The sequence below is a fragment of the Microcebus murinus genome, chromosome 4 (assembly GCF_040939455.1).
Source record: "Microcebus murinus isolate Inina chromosome 4, M.murinus_Inina_mat1.0, whole genome shotgun sequence".
NCBI classification, from domain to species: Eukaryota; Metazoa; Chordata; class Mammalia; order Primates; family Cheirogaleidae; genus Microcebus; species Microcebus murinus.
The window spans coordinates 16,148,101-16,170,059 of NC_134107.1; the positions used below are offsets into that span (position 1 = coordinate 16,148,101).

The 21,959-nt window shown below is 37.7% G+C and overlaps 1 protein-coding gene and 1 non-coding gene across 3 annotated transcripts in view; both read left to right on the plus strand.

Annotated features, from left to right (window-relative positions):
• LOC105863142 (glycine N-phenylacetyltransferase-like) overlaps positions 1-15,754 on the plus strand; it is a 32,352-nt gene extending 16,598 nt beyond the window's left edge. For both annotated transcript variants that reach the window (XM_012749928.3, XM_012749929.3), the window contains exons 3-6: positions 2,138-2,245; positions 8,226-8,352; positions 9,252-9,423; positions 11,421-15,754. In XM_012749928.3, the coding sequence (XP_012605382.2) occupies positions 2,138-2,245; positions 8,226-8,352; positions 9,252-9,423; positions 11,421-11,823 (810 nt within the window). In that variant the 3' untranslated portion in view covers positions 11,824-15,754. The remainder of the gene's footprint in view (positions 1-2,137; positions 2,246-8,225; positions 8,353-9,251; positions 9,424-11,420) is intronic.
• Positions 15,755-21,403: 5,649 nt separating this feature from the next.
• LOC142870746 (U6 spliceosomal RNA) lies at positions 21,404-21,510 on the plus strand. Its single transcript, XR_012919090.1, has one exon. It is a non-coding gene; the product is annotated as a U6 spliceosomal RNA (small nuclear RNA).
• The last annotated feature ends 449 nt before the right edge of the window (positions 21,511-21,959 follow it).

Sequence of the window (21,959 nt, forward strand, 5' to 3'; positions counted from 1 at the left end):
GTAGAAATAGAGGAGTACTTCTTCAATCTGATAAAAAGCATATAGGAAAACTTTATACTTAATATGAGACTAAATAATGAAAGATTGGGTATTCCCCCTAAGATTGGTAACAAGGCAAAGATACCTACTTTTACCACTCTTATCCACTATGGTACTAGATGTGCTAACATCTGGTACAAGAGACAATAAAAAGAAATAAAAGGAATATATACTGGAAACAAAAATAGAAAATAGCATCTATTTACAGATGACATGATAGTCTAATGTAGAATCTACAAAAAAAATATCTAGATATAAGAAGTAAGTTTAACAAGGTCATAGCATTCAAGGTCAATATGCAAATTACAAAAACAATTGTATTTATACATACTAGCAATTTACATTTTCTTTTGTTAATGTATTATATACTTGGACTCCTCAGGGCAACGATACTAATGCATTTAGTATAGTTATTACACTGATCATGTTGATGGGAAATCTGGCAGGAATGGCATATGGACTAAACCACATGGGCTTAGTGTAACTCCAAGGCACTGATCCCTCTGACTGAGGTAGGGAGAGCAGCAGTCAATAGAGCAGAGTCTGGAGTCAAACTTCTTTGACCCCAAAAAATTCACTGCACAACATTGTAAAAGTTAAACAACTAGGTGTCAGTGTTAAATCTTCTGTGTTTAAATAAGTAATACACCGATACTTTTCATAGAGATTCCAACTCAATATTAATTAACATCTCAGATAGTTTTGTGTACTGGGACCTGAACGAGAGCCCATCTATATCTCCAAACAGTGGACACTGAATAGTTTTATCTGATATGCCAACTCGAACTCATTCAATCTGTAGTGGCTGCCTGGAGCAGCATGCTCTGGCTTAGTGATGCTGCCATGGCCATAGGAAGGTGGAGTGATTCCACTTAAATTTTATCTAGTGCTTATGAATGCCACTGGTTCTAAATTCCAATATTTTTTAAAAAAGTAACTTCTTTATTTTTCCTAAACTGCATTTAAGTTCTATATCGAGCCACACAGATGAAAGAAAATTTAATAATTTCATATAAACTCAGTAAAGTCAAAGTTTTCCTCTCTTTCTTACTCCTCAGTCTGACATATACATATTTCAAGGCAAGAGTTTGAAAGCACAGGGTGAGATGTAGTTTGTGGTCATTGAAATGTTCATTTATTCTATTGGTCTTGGTCTTTGGCATCTTTCCCCCTTGTCTGCTGAGGCATTATGTTCCCAACTGCATGTAGGTCCCAAGGACCACCTTGCTATGCACAGCTATATTTCCTCTCCCCACAACCACAAGGCCATCTCCACTTTGGAGGCTGTCTCTTTCTCAACTTCTTCAATGCTCTTCTTGGGGGCATTGATACATATTTCTGAACTTTGTTTACCAAGGCTGAGCTCTTAACACTATGCTCTGACTTTACCTATGAAATAGGTAGAAGCTCATTTAACCTTCCCAGAAAGTAATTTGGATATATATGTAAAGGGAAAAGTATTTAAATGGTAGTTGACATTTGACCCAGAAATTCTGCTTCTAAAATTGTAATAACAGGCACATTTGAAAAGATTTATGCAGAGAGTATTTGTTGAAAAATTAACTTATCTAAACAATCAGAGAAAACTGACATGACCAACAATAGGAAGTAGGAATAGTGAATATATTGAATCTATGTCTTCCCATATAATGGACATGAAGAAGTCATTAAATATATTAGTGTAGATTTGTGCTTATTAACATGGAAATATGCCTGTAGTACAGTATATGTGTGAAAAATAGATGTTAAACTAATATATATTCAGTAATATTATTTTTTATATAATAGCATATACACATAAATAAACAGAAGAAAATGGAAAAATAAAACACTAAATTCTACAATGTGAGACTGGGTGATTTTTAATTTATTCATTTTATTTATCTTTTAACTATATTTATAAAATATTTTCATGGTTTGATCCCTGAATTTATTTCCATTTGGGATAATAAAATAGAACCTGAAGATTGTTTAAACTAGATGTCCTACCAGCTATTCACCATAATTTCATAGAAATAAACCTTGTCCTAGTCAAACACAAAGACACTTTACTATTTCTTTGAAATGTGCTGACCCTCTGCTTTATTGAATGCTGTAGGTTTATGGAACCGTCTTCCATATGAATCAGGGAAACCCATTCAATCTAAAGGCCCTGGTGGACAAGTGGCCTGATTTTAACACAGTGGTTGTCCGCCCTCAGGAGCGGGTAAGTTGCTATATGTGGAATAAATATGCCTCTATGTTTATATTTTCTATGTGTTTACCATGTGCCTGTCCATATGGTAGACTCAGGAAAACAGAAATTAATCATAGTGATGGTCAACAAGTCCCTGTCCTCAAGACTCTAACAGCCTAAGGAAATCACAGAGAAGTAGATAAATGTCAACATGGTGTGAAAATGGACAAGAACATACAAGAAACTTATATTTTTGTTTTAAGAAATTGTTCTTGTTTAAAGAATATTTATGCTCTTTTCTTAAGACTATGCTTTAAGATACAGAAGTAGCACTGGCAGAGAGATGATTAAAACTAGAGATATCAGGGGTTGTGAGGAGAGGACCAGAGAACCTTCCTGGTAGACAGACATTTCACCAAAACTGGATTTTGAAGGTAAATAGATTTCTACAGCTGACAAGGTCTAGAGATACAATCTAAGATGAGAAACTAAAACCTAAAAATGTATGAAGTATATATGAAGAATATTAGGGAAATATAAATAACAAGTTACAATGTCTACATTCGGGAATATATTTTCAATGCCAGACTTTAAAAAACAATTCAAACAAGGTGGTTAATACATTTCAAATATGATTACATTTGAAACACATTAAAAATGTCAAATAAAAGTCCAAGGATGCAAAAATATCAATGTTATTCACATAGTATCACTTTCATATACATTATTAAGAAATAAAATGTAAGTGTATATTGCTTTTTAAGCAGAAAAGGAGGTACAACAATTACTTTCATGAATACATATTAAAGTATAAAACTCCCTGGTAGAGGTAAATACAAACCCAGAATACTTCAATATTATATAGTGGTGTGTAAATCATATATATCTCTAGTGTGAAGAACTTAAAAGGCAAAATAGTCAAAAATAACTAAAGCTACAATAAGTTTTTAAGGAATCCATAATATGAAAAGATGTAAATTGTAACATCAAAAACATAAATTGTGGGGGGAAGGGTAAAGTCTAGACTTCTTACATGTGAAAGAAGTTAAGTTGTTATCAGCTAAAAACAGCCCATTGTGACTATAAGATGTATTATGTAAGCCTCATGATAACCACAAAACAAAACACTACAGCAGATATAGAAATGAGAAAGAGAAAATAATCAGAATCAAAGCTTAGCACTGCAGAAAATTACCAAATTACAAAGGCAGACCATACTAGAGGATAAAAGAAACAAGGGAGCTATACAATAACCAGAAAACAAATAACAAAATGGCAGTCGTAAGTCCTTACCTATCAATAATGACCTTGAATGTCACTGAATTCAATTCCCTAATCAAAAGAAACAGAATGGCTGATGAGTAGATTTAAAAATCAATATGTAACTATATTCTGCCTACAAGAGACCAACTTTAGCTTTTAGATTACACATCAGCTGAAAATGAAGGGATGGAAGAAGATATTTTATGTAAATATTAACTAAAAGAGAGTGGGGATGGCTACACTTACATCTGATAAAATAGGCTTCAAGTTCAAAACTGTCATAACAGACAAGGAAGGTCATTACTTAATGATGAAAGTGTCAATTCATCAAGAGGACATAACAATTCTTAATATATGAGCATCCAATTAAGCACCTAAATACATAAAGCAACTATTAATGGAAGTGAAGGGAGAAATAGATAGCAATATAATAATAGTAGGGGACTTCAATATCCCACTTCCAACAATAGATAGATAAACAAGACAGAAAATTCATGCAGAAAACCTGGATTTGAATTTTACTTTAGACCAAAGGTACTTAACAGACATATTCAGAGTTTTCTATTCAGCAGCAGCAGAATGGAAATATACATTTTTCTCTAGCACACATGGAAAATTCTACAGGGTAGACCATATGGTAGGCCACAAAATAAGTCTTAACCAATATAAGAATATTAAATCATATAATTTTGGACCATAAAAGTATGAAATTAGGAATCAATAACAGGAGGACTCTTGGAACTTTCACAAATATGAGGAAATTGCACTGGAGGTCAAAGAAGGAATGAAAAGGAAAATTTAAAACTATCTTAAGAAAAATAACAATGGAAACATAACATACCAACACATATGGGATACAGCAAAAGCAGTTCTAAGAGGGAATTTTTCAGCAGTAAATGTCTGTATTAAAAGAGAAGAAAGATTCCAAATAAATAGTCTAATATTATACCTCAAAGAAATAGAAAAAGAACAAACTAAACCTAAAGTTAGCAGAAAAAAAGGAAATAATATAGGTTAGAACAGAAATAAAATAAATAGGAAGTATAAAAACCATAGAAATTATCATTCAAACTGGGTTGGTTTTTTGAAAAAAATAAAATCAGCAAATTCTTACCTAGTTTAAGAATAAAATAGAGAAAACTCAAATAAATTAAATAAGACATGAAATTGAAGACATTACAACTGACATCTCAGAAATAAAAAATGGTCATGAGGGACTATTACAAATAATTATATGCCAACAAATTCAAAGACCTAGAGAAAATGGATAAATTCCTAGGAAAATACAAGCTACCAAAACAGAATCAGGAAGAACTAGAAAGCCTGAACATACCAGTAATAAATTAAAAGATTAAAGAGATTAAAGAAGTATTCAAAAACCTACCAACAAAGAAAAGCCAAGCACCAGATGACATCATGACTGAATTCTACCAAACATTCAAGAAAAATGAATAAGTCTTCCAAAAAATAGAGCTAGAGGGAATACTCACAAGCACATTTTACTGAGGCTGGCATAACTTTAATACCTAAGGCACACGAAGGCATTACAAAAAAACAACACTACAGGCCAAGTTCTGTGGTGATGAACATTGATGCCAAAATCTTCAATAAACCATTAACAAACTGAATTTAACAATGTAACAAAAATGATTATATATCATGACCAAGTGGGATGTATCCTTGGCATGCAAGGCTGTCTTAACACATGCAAATCACTCTATGTGAGACATCACATTGACAGAATGAAAGATAAAAACCATGTGATCATCTCCATTGATGTACAAAAACATTTGTCAAAGTTCAATATCCTACCTTTCCTTCCTTCCTTCCTTCCTTCCTTCCTTCCTTCCTTCCTTCCTTCCTTCCTTCCTTCCTTCCCTCCCTCCCTCCCTCCCTCCCTCCCTCCCTCCCTCCCTCCCTCCTTCCTTCCTTCCTTCCTTCCTTCCTTCCTTCCTTCCTTCCTTCCTTCCTCTTTCTTTTCCTTCCCTCCCTCCCTTCCTCCCTCTTTTCTTCTTTCCTTTCTTCCTTCCATCCTTCCTTCCTTTCTTCCTTCTCTTTCTCCTCTCTCTCTTTTAAGACAGAGTCTTAAAATGTTCAACATCTCAAATCATCAGGGAAATGCAAATCAAAACCACAATGAGATATCACTTAACTCCAGTGAGAACAGCCTTTATCAAAAAGTCCCCAAACAACGTATGCGGAGAGACAGGAACACTCCTACACTGCTGGTGGGACTGCAAACTAGTCCAACCTCTGTGGAAAGCAATATGGAGATACCTCAAAGCGATACAAGTAGATCTACCATTTGATCCAGCAATTCTACTGCTGGGCATCTACCCAAAAGATCAAAAGTCACTTTATGAAAAAGACACCTGCACTCGAATGTTTATAGCAACACAATTCACAATTGCAAAGCTGTGGAAACAACCCAAGTGCCCATCAATTTATGAGTGGATTAATAAAATGTGGTATATGTATACCACGGAGTACTACTAAGCTATAAGAAACAACGGTGATATAGCACCTCTTGTATATTCCTGGATAGAGCTGGAACCCATGTACTAAGTGAAGTATCTCAAGAATGGAAAAACCAGCACCACATGTACTCACCAGCAAATTGGTATTAACGGATCAACACCTAAATGGACAAATAGCAGTAACATTTATCAGGTGTCAGGAGGGGGAGGGATGGGTATATACAACCACAACGAGTAAGATGTGCAACGTTTGGGGGATGGACACTCTTGAAGCTCTTACTCGAGGCGGGAAGGGGGGCATGGGCAATATATGTAACCTTAACACTTGTACCCCCATAATACTCTAAAATAATAATTAAAAAAAGAGTCTTACAAGTTGCCTAAGTTGCCTGGGCCAGCCAATGACCTTTGTTGATAAAAACAAACAAACAAAAACAAAAACAAAAAAACTCTCAATAGTTTAGGTATAGGATGAAAGTTTCTCAACACAATAAAGGTCATTCCTGTAAAATACACAGATAACATTACAGTCAATGGGGAAATAGTGAAAGCTTTTCCACTAAGATGTGGTACAAGGCAAGGATACCCACTCTCTCCGCTTATATTCAAATAATACTGAAAGTATTAGCAAGAGCAATCAAAAAAGAAAAAGAAATAAAAGGCATAGAAATCAGAATGGAAGACCTAAAAATTATATCTATCTGTAGATGACTGAGGGAAAAATACAGGTCCCCACCACATAACAGAATCAGTGAGCTTCTAAAGAAATAAAAAATAGAACTAGCACATAACCCAGCAAACCCTCTTGGGGTACAGCAATCCCTCTTATGGGTATATATGCAAAGAAGATGAAATCATCATCTTGTAAAGATATCTGTATTCCCATATTCATTACAGAATTATTCACAATAGTGACAATATAGAGATACCTTAAGTCTGCAACAGATGAATGGATAAAGAATCTGTGATATATGTGTACACTGGAATATTTTTATTCTGCCTTAGAACAGGAGACTCTGCCATTTGCTCCAACATGGATGAACCTGGAGGACATTATTCAAAGTGAAATACGCCAGACACAGAAAGAAAAATATCACATGATCTCTTCTATATGTGAAATCTTTTTTAAAAAAATATTCAAATATAAGGAGATAGAGAATAAAATATTGGCTACCAAGGTTGGAGGAAGGGGAAGAAATGGGGAGATGTAAGTCAGAAGTACAAAGTAGCAGGTGTGTAGGATAAATAAGGCTAGAGAACTCATGCACAAAATGAGGACTATACATAATAAAATTGTACTATATTTGGGATTCCTGCTAAGTGAGTAGATTTTAGCTACTTTTGTCACAAAAACAAAACAAAACAAAAGAGTAATTATGTGAGATGATGGACATGTTAATTTATGTCACTATAGTAAACATTTTACTCTCTGTATATATTCCATAAGATCGTGTACACCATAAATGTACATCACAAAATTTATTTCAGAAATACTAAACAGATCATAAAAATGAAGAAATTTAAATTAATAATGAAACTCTAAAAATGGAATAATAGGTGCTTTTGTAATATAATTTTAAAAACACTGACTGTTACTTATATTATTGTTGAATTATGAGTACATTTCTGTGCAAAATTTTCCAGCTATTCTATCATAGCTGGGTAGTTGTCTTTTGATCCTTCCTTCATTTTCAAATAATCCCACTTTATATTTGTTAACTTTGAGAAATCTTTTTGAACAAATGTCACCTTTTGATTTTGCTGGTAAGGCAAATGATTTTTCTTTTAAAAAAAATAGTGCATTGTGGTTTACATTTTAAAGACATTCCATGTCTTCATTTTGTGTAGCTTCATCACATGTAGATGGAAGTCTTAATACTGTCATGTTCATAGTACATTTGTTGTGAAACTCTTTGAAATATAGTAAGCTTTACTTTCATAACAGAAGCTTGTCTTTGACAATAATACTTTCCTTTCTTCTGAAGATTACAGAATTTAAAGAAGAATCGTTTTTAAACCAGTGCATGTTTGGTTAACTCGAAATTGTAATGCAACATATAGATATCTGGTTCAGTAGTGTTTGTTTTTTTAATCATAACTTGAGTCTCTGATTTGTTTTCATGATGTACAGGATTCAGGAATAATTATAATACATTAAAAATAGGCATTTAAGTTAATAAAGTAGCATGGCGTAATGAAATACTAAACACAAATATTTCTATCTTTTGGTATAAACAATTTGATTTATTCTATGCTGTCCAACAAAACAGGAGATGACAGATGACTTTGATCACTACACCAACACCTACCTAATCTATTCTAAAGATCTCAAGAACTGTCAAGAATGTCTTGGCACATCAGATGTCATCAATTGGAAACAACATTTGCAGATCCAAAGTAAGGAGACTGGAATATAGGCTGGCTTTCGGGATCACCTGTATCTACATTGTAGGGTCACTTTTCATCTGGAGCACATTCCTCTACAACTTTTACATCTTTCTACCAAATTCTAGACTCTCAGCTTGATGTTCATTTATTGCACTAGCTGTCACCACCTCTTCAGGGGAGCAGAATTCAAATATTATAAACTATGGGGATGATATAAGGAACTGTGAGGAATGTAATTTCTTATTAGCTGAGAATTCATGATACATTTTTCAGACATATTCAGGATCTTTTAGGGTGGTTGCATGTTGAGAGTAGAGCTTCTTCCCCAGCCTTTCATTCCTGGAATAACAAAGGCAGCTCATTGTGCCACACAGCACCTCCCAGGTCACCAAGGACAACAGTAGCTGCAGTTAGGAGCACAGCTGGCCTCTTGAGCCAGACTCCCCAGGGTGGCATCCTTTCTCTGCCTATTACTTGCTTTGTGTTCTTGTGCAAGTGTCTTAACTATTACTCAGTGTCCTCATATATAAAAATAATGATAGTAAAAGACACGAAAGCATAGGTTCAATATAAGGATTAACTGAAGTATCAAATCAATACCTGGGAGTGTAGTATGTGCACAATCAAGATTGGCTACTATTTTAAAATACTGCTTCTCCTTTGACTTCACAGTAATACACTAAGTATTTCTATTCTAAAGTATTTCTAAATACACTAAGTATTTCTAAGTATTATCTCTGTTTTACCTAGGAAAACATTCACAGGGAGTGACTTTCTCAAAGCCACAGAGCTGGTGCCAACACTTCAAGCAAGATTGTCTGACTCTAAACCCTACATATTTTCATTGGGCAACTTCTTGTAGCTTCTAACTGGGCAATTACTTCTCTCCTTTCTTTACTCCCATCTAGGTTCACAGTTCAGCCTGGATGAGGTGATACAAAGTCTTGCAGCTGCCAAATTCGTTGGGGTCAAGACAACGCAGTGCCTTCTCTATATGATGCCCAAGACAGCAAGGAAACTGGTTCCTTTCCTGCTGGAGAACAAGAACTTAAGTCCTGAATTTGGAAAACCCAAGGCTATGTGAGTTTGGTGAAAGATACTCTTACTACTCACATATTTTCCTGCTGAAATAGCCTTCCCTATTCACTCCCTACATTCATTCTTGCCTCCTTACAATCCATTTCCAGGATGATACTGTTAGTACATAATGTGAATTATGTCATTCTCCTGCTTATAAGCCACTAATGTTTCTCAGCTGAACTTGAATAAAATCCAAAGTCCTTCCTGGGTCTCAAAGGCTATACATGACCTGCACCCATCACCTCTTAAACTTCACCTTATCCCTTCTGCTCACTCCCACCAGCAGCTCTGGCCTTTCTGCTACATGATTCTCATATACTCACACATACCTCTGGATCAGTGCATTTGCTTTCCATCTGCCTAAAAACTTCTTCCCTCTGATCTTCACATACTTTTCCCTGTTTGCCATTCATACTTTCCAATATTGTTTCCTTTGACAGTTCTTTCCAAAGCACCCTATCTAAAACCACCTTCTCCTATAATTCTTCATTATAAAACTCAAGGTTTATTTTCTTTATTGCACTTTTCATTATCCAAAATCAGCTTATTTGCATATTTATCCACTTGCCTGTTGTTTGAATCCTTCCCCACAATATTTTACATCCCACAGGAGTAGGGTTCCTCTTTGTATTGTTCACTGATAGATCCTCAATAGCTAGATCAGTACCTGGAATCTAGTAGGTGCTTAATAAATAGGATCTAATGAATTCACTTCACAGAGCAGAGGTTTTCCAATAAAAATAATTTAAGCATATTATATATTCCCCTCATTCATTTTTAGTCTAATATTAAGTAGAATTGAAAACCAATGATGATGATTTGATGTGGAAATGCTCAATCCTTTGGTCCTCTGTGCTCTAATATACGCAGAAGAGTTTTATTCACTTTGTAAAACACTTTCAACCTAAACACACCTCCACATCTAGAATTTCATGGATCCTCTTGTCCACCCTGTGTGATAGGTAGAAGACATTCTCCCCATTTCCTGGCAGAAAGCAGGCTCTGATGATGAAGTGGCTTGATCACTGTGTGCGTGGTCAAGGGTTTGAGTCTAGATCTTCCAGTTCCACATCCTGGGCTCTTTGCAGGATGCCTATTGCAGCCCCTTTACACCATTGCAGGAGCCTTCAGACCTCGGTCCTCTGTAAGGGTGGTCATCTGCACTCCATGTTGCTATTTGTTCAACATAGTGGCCAAGGACTCCTTTGACACCCACATTCTAAGATCCCATGATTTGAAGCTCTGGCTTTATAGCCTGCTAAAATGTGCTTTGGGTCATTCATTTATTTTCTGTTTACTCATTTTTCTCATCTATAAATGGGGGTGATATCACCTGCCTCATCTTACATGGAGAGTCACAGCAATATTGAGAAGAACAATACTTAATTTTTTTCTTGAGATAGAGTCTCACTCTATCTCCCTGGGTAGAGTACAGTGGCATCATTGTAGCTCACTGCAACCTGAAACTCCCAGGCTCAAATGATCCCCCTCCCTCAGCCTTCCAAGTGATGTGAGTCTAGGCATGCACCATCAAGCCTGGCTCATTTTTCAATTTTTAGTAGAGATAGGGTCTCACTGTTGCTCAGGCTGGTCTCAAACTCCTGAACTCAAGCAATTCTCCTGCCTCTGCCTCCCAGAGTCCAGGAGTACAGGCATGAGCCACTGCTCCCAGCAGAACAATACTTAGTTTTTATGAATTTTTTATTGTTTGTGTGGTGCTGTCCTAGGTACCTTTCATACAAGAGTTATAATATTCATATCTGTCCTTTAACAATATCCTCCTTTTATATGAGAAGAAATGGAGGCATAAAGATATTAAGTTACTTGCCCGAGACGGCACAGCTAGTCAGTTTATGAACCCAGGCAGTCTAGCTACTGAGACCATACCCTTACCCCTGCTCCTGTTTGCCTCTCAAGACAATTTGGGCAAAAATAAATATAATACTTCACAGTATGTGTGATATTATGGGCTGTTTCTTTCCCCTTTTTACCAACAGTAACCAAGAGATGTTTAAACGCTCATCTCTGGAAATCACCAATGCTGCCTTGGTGAATAAATTCTGGCATTTTGGTGGCAATGAGAGGAGTCAGAGATTCATCGAGCGCTGTATCCAGACCTTCCCCACTACCTGTCTGCTAGGGCCAGAAGGGACCCCTGTGTCCTGGTGCCTAATGGACCACACTGGAGAGATGCGGATGGGTGGCACCCTGCCTGAGTACCGAGGCCAAGGCCTTGCCTCCTGTGTCAGCTACTTCCACTGCCAGGTTATGGAAAACCTTGGCTTCCCCATCTATATGCATACAGACAGAGCCAATATATTTGTACAGAAAATGAGTCACACTCTGCATTATATCCCCATGCCCTGTGACTGGAACCAGTGGAACTGTATACCTCTGTGAAACCAGCCCTGAATATAAGTCAATGTTGGGTGGGCTGTGCGTGTGGTTGGAGGAGTGGATGGTAGACAGAGAGAAAGAATAAATTGTAATCAGCAGGAATGGAGGGCATGCTGTTCTGACTCTGGAAAAAGAAAGTGTGAATGGCTAACAGGTTTGCACTCAAACTTTCCTTCCAATCTAGTAGATCTCGTGTGGTCAGACCTTCCTGTAGTAAGTCCTCTGGCTCTGCTCAAGTTCCTACACACCTAGATCTCAGGGACACTTTTTATTCAGCTGCGTGCTGCCCTAGTGCTCCTCCTGGAAATCCTGAATCTCACATATGGATTGCTGCCCGTGGACAGGTCTTGTCAGTTTTGCCAGGATGTGACACTATCTCCTGGGTAGTATAACTTTTCCCTCTCTTTTTCTGTGTCCTCTTTATTTAGTGGCCAAAGTGTGTCCTATCTCTTCTGTAGGTATTTTGAAGTGATTGTTTCATGGATAGCCCTTTGATCTCTATTTAATAACCATATTAACATATTACCTACAATTATGTGATATTGGGTGTAGATGACACCTGGGAGAGTTAATAAGGGAAAGATGAACTGATGGTAGCATTTTTCCTCACTGCCACTCAGAGAAAGTGAGAGCAGCATTATCTTCCTAAGGTTGGGCTAATTTCCACCGTCATAAGCACCCCACCATAAAGAAATTTTATATTTGATTGCAGAAGCTAAGATAGAAGGTCCATCAGTCATAGGACATGGAGAGGGGATAGTTGGAAAGATAAAAAGATAGATCAATAGTGACAAATATTCAATTATACCAATAAAACACACTACATAATCTTTACTTAATGTTACTCAATTTTTATTGGCACATCATTGTCATATATATTTTGGGGTACATGTGATGTTGTGATACATGCATACAGTGTGTAATGATCAAATCAGGGTAATTAGAGTATCCTGCACCTCAAACATGTTATCTTTTCTTTGTGTTGAGAATGCTATACTTTTTCTCCTCTAGAAATTTAGAAATTATTGTTAACTGTAATACTAATGCTAATTTTTGTTCTTCCTTTTTCTATTCCTTTCTTCTTTTCTTTTGAAAAATGCATTTTCTTGAGGAAAATTGTAGAGTCTGGAATTAGTGACATCGAAATGAGACGAGATTGTCCTGCTTGTTAACATGAAATTTTCATGCCCTTTGTCCAAACAGATCTATCTGATTCTCAATCATTTCCTCATTTCCCCAGCAGCAATAGATAGTAAATGATTGCTTACTGTGTGCCAGCCACTGTTCTAGATGTGTTGGACAAATACTGAGCAAAACATAAATCCCTTGTGGGGCTTACATTCTAATACGTGATCACCTATTCATATAAAATAAAACATATCAATAATATTATATAAACACCGAATATGGGGCAGTAGAGGATAGGGACTAGTGTGGAGCTGGACTCCTCAGATGAAAATCCAAGATCTGCCTTTAATCAACTAGAAAGTTGGGCAAATTATTTAACCTCTCTGTTGCCAAAGCTTCCTCATGTGCAATGAAGTATTATGTATTGAGAGGATCAAATGAGTGAGAAAATATAGGTGTAAAAAACAACAATGTCTGGCACATATTAAATACTAAAAAAATGTTAGTTATACTTCTTGTTATTAAACATGAGCATAGGTTCAATGTGAACTAAAGATTGTTATTCCATAATGTATCTGTGAGGGGGCAAGAAATGGTTAGCAAGTTCAGACTAATTGGTATGATTTACAGACTATAATTTTCTAATTAGATTCAAATCTTGTGCCAAGTTGGCATCTACTAGCTGTATATGTTCTGTGACCCTTGAGTCAGAAATGCCAGTGGCAGCAAAAGGAAGGATACGTTTCTTTCTATTGGCTAGAGTCCCAGTAGGGATATCCATTGAAATTCCTCTGTTGGATTACCCAAGAAGCAGACACTAACTACACCTTTGCCATGTTTTTTTATGAAATATGCTGAATATAAAATGTTGAAGTGGTTTTTAACAAGGCATAGAATACTTTCAGGTATTATATATAGTAACAAAAAAACCCACAGACTTCTGAATTCTAACAAATGCCTGGCATGGACATTCATCATGGTCATTTAAAATTCTATATGAAATATCATTTTATCCAGGGTGATACTTCCCTCACTGTCTTCTGTGGCTCCACATACAGGGGTCTATCCTCCATCTCTACCAGTCACCACTAGCACTACTGCTCAACATCTTCTTTTTTTTAATTATTTATTTCAGAGTATCACAGGATGCAAACACTTTGGTTACCTGAATTGCCTTTGCACCACCTGACAAGTGTGCCCATTCCCCGAATAGCATGCACCGCATCTGTTAGGTGTGGATTTAACCATCTCCTCATTCCCCCTCCCACCTGCCCGACACCCTGACTTCCCATATATGCACATTAGTGTTAATCAATTAGTACCAATTAGTACACAATTTAATTGTGAGTACATGTGGCGTTTGTTTTTCCATTTGTGATACTTTACTTAGAAGAATGGGCTCCAACTCCATCCAGGTAATGCAGTATGTGCTAGATCGCCATTGTTTTTTGTGGCTGAGTAGAACTCCATGGTATACATATACCACATTTTGTTAATTCACTCATGTATTGATGGGCAATTGGGTTGTTTCCACATCTTTGCAATTGTGAAACATTCTAAACATTCTAAACTAGGTGGCATTTTAACATTCTAAACTAGGGGGCATTTTAACCTAGGTTTGTCCCAACTCTAGTAAATGGTCAAGGCATTGCCTGTCTCAAATGGGGGAGGTTCCAAAGGGATTACCCCTGCTGTGTGGGAAGGTTCACTAGGGTTTTGTGCCCAGGGTACCTGTAGAACAAACCTCCCACAGGTACTCTGATTTGGAATCTCCTTTGGCTGGGTTCCATTGCAGAGTTTCTGCGGATGAGGATGGTTTCTGATTGTCTCTGCCTATCCTCAGGAATATTTCTCCCTTCAGGCAGTCACAATGCTACTCATGAAAGGCCATGTCTCCTGCTAGAGAACCCAAGAAGGTGCAGAAGCTGTTGGCCACCTCATTTTCACTTTTTTATTATAGAAACTGTGAGCTGCAAGGAGATTCTTTGTGCATTTGGTGCGTGGCAGAATCAGTGGGAAGAGCATTGTAACTGTGGAAGTCCATTATCTTACTGTCTGCTCAGAGCTTTTCCTCTTCACTGTGGCCCCAGGAACTCTTATCCTCAGACTCAAACTCTGCATTGTGGCTGGTATAGCTCGTGGTGCTATGTATTTATTTATGGTTTTGTTTTATTTTTAATGTGGGGAGAGACACCAGCTTGCCTCTATGCCACCATTCTGGAACCAAGAGTGCTCAGAAGTTTCCTTTTTCCTTATTAATCTTTGGTTGGGTGTATTATCAATTATGAAAAGTGGAGTATTTAATTCCCTGACTATTATTGTATTGCTGTTTATTTTTCCCTTCAGTTCCATCAATGTTTACTTCATTTATTCTGATGTTGGGTTCATATATATATAAATTTTATATCTTCTTGATAAATTGACCAATGTTTTCCTTTCCTCTCCAAAGAGAAGCTGGGGAGTTGGGGCCTTCCTCCAGATCATGTGGTACTATGACAAGAGGACAGATTACGGTGGGAGGGTGCCAGAAGGGTGCCAGATATATTCCCACTGGCTCCAGAACTGTGAGAAACAAATGTTTATTGTCTAAACCACTCCGTTTATAGTATTTTTATTATAGCAGCCTGAATAGACTAAGACAATGGCATATCATGCTAATCTTATCAGGAATATTCCTTTTGTAAGTAAATTATAAGTGAAACAAATGTCTTTGTGCTGGAAGATGACATACAAATATTTTGGGGATGTAACTGAGACTGCCTGTCATGTCAAAACCCAGAGAAAATAAACTTGTAGCTCCACTCAAGATGTAATGTGTGGGTTCTTTAAATTCATGGGAATATGGCTCTTCCATGCCAATCAAGATAAAGACTACTTGTCTTCTGGGTCTCTCAGACCTTTCCAAATGTTCGGTTCTTTAGTATCCTCACTGGAATTTTTCTCCTTACAAAAAAAACAAAACAAAACAAACAAACAAAAACCTTCAGGAATGCATCATAATGCAGGTGGAGTAGACTTATGACAGTGGGTAATCCTACCCATAATAAATGGTCATGTAAGACAGTCATGTCATATTTATTCTTTAATTTAGTTGACAAAATAAATAAACTCAGACCATAACCTGCCCCTTACACAGAAAAACAATCAGTTTAAATTTTATAGTCCAAGTAGTTATGGGTAATGGAACAGACTTAATTTCTTTCAGAAGATGAATATCTCAGTTAAGAAAATAGAACCTTAATTCCGTTCTGCCTAGAATTTAGAAAGTCTAGAATTTTAAAAGTCACCCTGCCCTAACAATGAAACAAGGCTAGATAAACTGTAAAATCATACATGTTCTAGAACTCATTCAGAATCTGAGGGCACAGGACAACAAAACAGGCTGAATTCCAAAAAAGGGCAGACTCTTCTGAGGTAAGAAAGGATATAGTGACTTTCTCACCTTTGGCAGAGTATGGGAAGAATGGTGGCTTCCATACAAGCAGATAAATATAAATCAGTTAAAATTTTATTGCATTGCTGAAGGCTGAATGTGAGCTAGCATGACAACAGAAAATCTCGGGGAGCTGCAGACACAAGAGGAGCTTCAAGTACTCAGACTCTGTCCAGCGGCTTCTCCAGGTGCTAACAGTAAAGACTGGGGGCAAACAGAAGACCAGACAGTGCCTGCCTTCGTTTTCTAAGGAATGTCACTGTGGGAAAAGTATGAAGCCCAACCCCTGCCTAGATTCTCTTCTATAACTTAAAACCCTTAAGCTGCTGGTGGAGGGGCAATAAAACCTGCCAATCTCAAGACACAAGTAAAGACTCACAGTTGCTGCGGAAGGGTCAAAGAAATTAAGTTCCTCTACTCTTGGATAAGGACGGAATATTGTTCTGAGCTCAGGATCTATTCACACGTTAGGAAGTGTGTGCTACCACGGAGGCTGGTAGTGTTTTAGCATATTTATCTTTCTATAGAGGAATCCCTGAGGCTGGGTAATTTACAAAGAAGAGAGGTTTATTTGGCTCATGGTTCTGCAGGCTGCACAAGAAGCATGGTGCCAGAGCTGCTTCTGAGGAGGGCCTCAGGCTGTTTCCACTCATGGCAGAATGCAAAGAGGAGCTGGCGTGTAGAGATCACATGGTGAAAGAGAGGATCAGAATGAGGGGAGGGAGGTGCCAGGCTCTTTTCAACAATCAGTTCTCCAGGGAACGAAAGAGAGAGAGAGCCATTACTGCAAGGACCACAGCAAGCCATGTCTTCAAGATCCAAACACCTCCTACCAGCCCCCCCCCAACATCTGGGACCACATTTCAACATGAGATTTGGAAGGGACTAGCAAACTATATGCAATCTATATCTATAGCACTTCATCCCTGCACCGCCTCCCAAATCTCATGTCTCTCTCACATTGTAAAATACAATCATTCCATTCCAAGAGTCCTAACTTGTTTCAGCACCAACTCAAAAGTCAAAAGTTTCATCTGAAATTCAAACCAAATTCTTTCCAGCTATCATCCTGTGAAAGCAAAAGAAGTTATTTATGTCCAAGATACAATGATTGCACAGACATTGGGTAAACAGGTAAAGAACACTTTGGGATGTAAGGTCAGCCACAGAGGCAAGGCTGAGGTTGGCTGTCACAGGTGAGAAATAGAATGCTGAGAAAGCTCCACCTCTAAGGCCCATAGGGCCCACCTGACCAGGACAAGAGAGAATGTGCCCTGCTTTTGCACCAGCAGCCTGAAAACCATTGAGTAATAAGCTTCTCTCTCAGATATTAAGTTGTGGTCCTTTCCTTCTACAAGTGTTAAAGACATAACAGATTTAGGGACATCTTTTCCAGACTTTTCACAATTTACAAATCTTTTTCACCAGCATAGGAGGGAAACATTTTTGAACATTTTGAAATAAATATGTCTGGTATGGATTTGTCATCTCTTTTAACTTCCATCTTTCCATCTAGATTACTGTCCTATACAATAGGACTATTTTTCTTACACTTCAAAATCACCTACCAGATAAGTTGCAGATTATTTGTTTTAATTATTTTTATGTGTTATCAAAGCATGTGTTAGCATTTGACCATATGTGTGTGTGTGTGTGTCTGTGTGTGTGTGTGTGTGTGTGTGTATATATATATATATTAGTTTTAGAAACAAGGTCTCACTATGTTGTTCAGGCTGGTCTTGAACTCCTGGCTCATATGATCCTTCTGCCTCAGCTTCCTGAGTAGCCTCCTCCAGGCCTGTGCCACTATACCCAGCTTGTCTGGCTGTATTTTCATAATGTATTACCATGTGTAATTCTGGGGTAGTAAAAACTCTATATGGAGCCAAGCTTCATCTAACACTGTAATGTAGGTATGTATACACTAGTATATAGGACAAATTAGTCTGAAAAGTCCAAAATGAATTTGTGAGATTTAATGAATTAAGGGATTTAATAAGAGTCTTTTTTTGTGGGAGAGGGAGTACACACATTTCTGCAGTAGAACAACATGGAAAGAAATTTTTCTCTCCATTGTCTAATGAGTATGAGCCGTATGGAATGGGACTTGACATAGAACCTTAGGAAAAAATTTATTCTACTAAATATTTTATGCACACATTTGTATATGCATAATGCACTATTAGATCATTATTTATTTAATACAACATAATTCTATGTGCTTACCACATACCAGAAACTTGTCTAAGTAATTATTTTCCAAGAAATTATAACTATGTATATCTAAATTACAGAAAGGCAACCTCACTTCTGCTTATATTTAGGATTTTTAAAAGCTGAAAAAACTATAGCTCCCACCCTAATGGTGAGACAAGGCTGGATAAACTACAAAACTGTGTATGTTCTGAAATTCAGCAGGATGGTGAGGGCACAGGGCAACCAAGTGGCCTGAATTCTGATCAAGGACAGGCCCTTCTTAGGTGAGAAAGGACACATAGATTGTCTCAGCTGTGGCAGAGCAAAGGAAGAGCCCTTAATTTTTCCTTAAAACCCTATAAAGTAAGTACTATTATTTACTTAATTACTGATACATTAGTGGAGGCAGGGAAAGATGAAATAATTTGATAATAGTTACACAACAGGTAAGTGGTACAATTAAGATTCAAATGCTGTTAGTTTGGGACCATCGTCCTCACCACAACACACTGTGTTGTGCTCCCCTGTCATCACGGCCAGCCCTTCAGCCACAATCCCAGAGAAAACCACTTAGGATGCTAAGTCATGCTGGTGCTCCGAACTTTTCCCCTTGTACCTGATCCTGAAGTGTGTGTGAAGGCTACGTCTGTTATCACATACAACATTGCAAAATAATAACCATAGTGTTAAGATCAGAAAAAAATCTTTGCTTACCTCATACAACACACACATTTTACAGCTGGGGCAACAAGACAGAGAGGTTGAGAAAGTAGTCCAAGATACGAGGGCAGCAGACAACCTTGAATCCTGGATTTTTTTGCCTGGCTGAGTGTGAGAGCGGAAGGACAAGGAGTGGGTGGCTGGGGGTCAGGTTTCTGCTAGGGGGGAAAGGAAGGACCCCACTCTTTGGTTGCAGTCAATTTTTGTGAGATATGAATTCCACTGGGGTCAGAGGCTCCACTATGTTAATAGTGACAGAACAATCTCAGTGGACTTTGGCCTTGGAGGAGCAATTAATGATGAAAATGACTTCAATCCAATCAGAAAAGATTCCGAATTAATGTTCTAAGAGGGGCGGGACTCCTGGAGAAGACAAGGAAAGTAAATGCGAAATAAGCCCCGTAACCTTGCACTGTGCTGGTGCAGCGAGCGAAGGAACACACAAGCTTTTTATTCCACTATCTCAACATTAGCCTCTTCTCTCCCTGTACCTTTGATTAGTGTCTCTTCTTCCCTCCAAAATGAAGCTTTTGACTCACTTAGGAACAGGGTGATGAGGACAAGGACCGGGAGAACGTCCAATTCCCCTTCTTAGTTGTTCCATACGGTGGAATTGAGACCCAAAATATCTTTTTAATGAACCCTCCTTTCTTTTCTGAGGATGGTAGACTGAGGGTGATGTGTAGTAGTGGTGACGTGGGAGTGAAAAGGCTCTGGGCTTAATGTCTATCTAATTCAGACATGCCGAGCCTCAGCTTCCTTCCTTCTCTATAAAAGTGAGGCCAAGAAGTGCCCACATTGAACCAATGTTGGGATGTTTCACTGAAGCCTCAGAATGAGCAGGAGAGAGGACACAGATCATCCTAAAAAGGAAGGATCCTAACAGCTTCTTTCCCTCCATACTAGTAATTTGCTCTTTTGCACATGCAGGGAAGAAAAAAGATTGGATTCTGAAAATCAGACCTCATCCACATCTTTCTCGCTGTCTTGCTTCTATTGAGGATAATGGGAAGGGTGGGAAGAGGTGATTGCCTCCATAACCTAACCCACCTTCCAGTATCTGGTCTGTTGGTTTCACACAGCTTTGGTTTGCCTTTATGTGCAAGATCTTTGGGGAAAAGAGCAAGAGATCTGTGGTGTTTTGAAAAAAGAAGTTGAGGAGGCACACTGTTAGCCTCCCAACTTTGCAAAGCCAACTTCTACAACATGGAACCATGAAGGGAAGGGTTATATTCCACTAGAGTAATAACCAGAATTTTTGCCAACACGGCACAAGGTCCATATTACAAGCCCCAGCTCAGCAACATCTGAAGGAGACACACCAAAACTCCCTCTGCAAGACCTTGCTGTACTGACTGCATCAGGAGGACATTTCATTTCCCAGAGGCTGCTGTCCATCATTTGTTGCTAGGGATATCAATAGAGATTGGTGTGAAGACAACTTTTCAGAGGAGGACTCATCTCAAACTAGTAGATATGTATGATGAACAAGTCTAGAGGTCTAATGCACAACATGAGAACTATAGGTGATAAAATTGTATTGTGTATGGGATTCATGGTAAATCAATAGATTCCAGCTGTTCTTGCCATTACAAAATGGGCAACTATGTAAGATGATGGAGATGTTAATTTGTTTCACTGGGGTAGCCTTTTTCTATCTATATGTACTGCAAAACATCATGTTGTATACCTTAAGTATACACAATAAAATTGATTTTTTTAAAAAAGAAGATCATTGCTCTGGGAAGCTCACTCTCTCTACTTAGGTGAGTCAAATCAAAATGCCCATATTGTGTTACACTCAGAATATGCAGGCAAATATGCTCAAGAAAGAGTAGTGACTTCGACTACATAATATCTGGCACTTAGTGTATAAAGGGAAGTTTGTCAAGGACCATGAACAATTCTTAGAGGTTTCTGCTCTGAACTAATATTATAAATGAATTAGGAGAGATTTGGGTGCTTTCTAGAAGCAAGTGGGTGAATGGAATACTTGTGCTTAAAGTCAGAGATGAAATAAGTAGATTAATAAGAACAAGAATAGAGACCAAATTTGTTGTTTATTTAAATCATATAAAATTTTTTCCTTTAAAGCTTTCAAGTGTAGTGTTCACTTTGGCAGCACATATACTAAAATTGGCCCAATACAGATGAAATTAGCATGGCCCCTGTGCAAAGATGACACACAAATTTGTGAAGTGTTCCATATTTTTTATTTCAGCATATTACAGGGTTACAAATGTTTAGGTGACATATATTGCCTTTGTTCCACCCGAGTCAGAGCTTCAAGTGTGTCCATCACCAAGACAGTACATACTGCACCCAATAGGTGTGACTATACTCATCCCTTTCACGCCCCTCCCACCGGCTCGACACTCAATGAATGTTACTACTATAGTGTGCTTAAGTGTTGGTCAGTTAAGTCAGTTAATACCTATTTCATGGTGTGTACATACGGTGCTTGTTTTTACCTTCTTGTGATACTTCACTTAGTAGAATGGGCTCCAGTTCTATCCAGGATAACACAAGAGGTGCTAGATCACCATTGTTTTCTGTGGCTGAGTAGAACCCCCTGGTATACATATACCACATTTTCTTAATCCACTCATGTATTGATGGGCACTTGGGTTGTTTCCACATCTTTGCAATTGTGAATTATGCT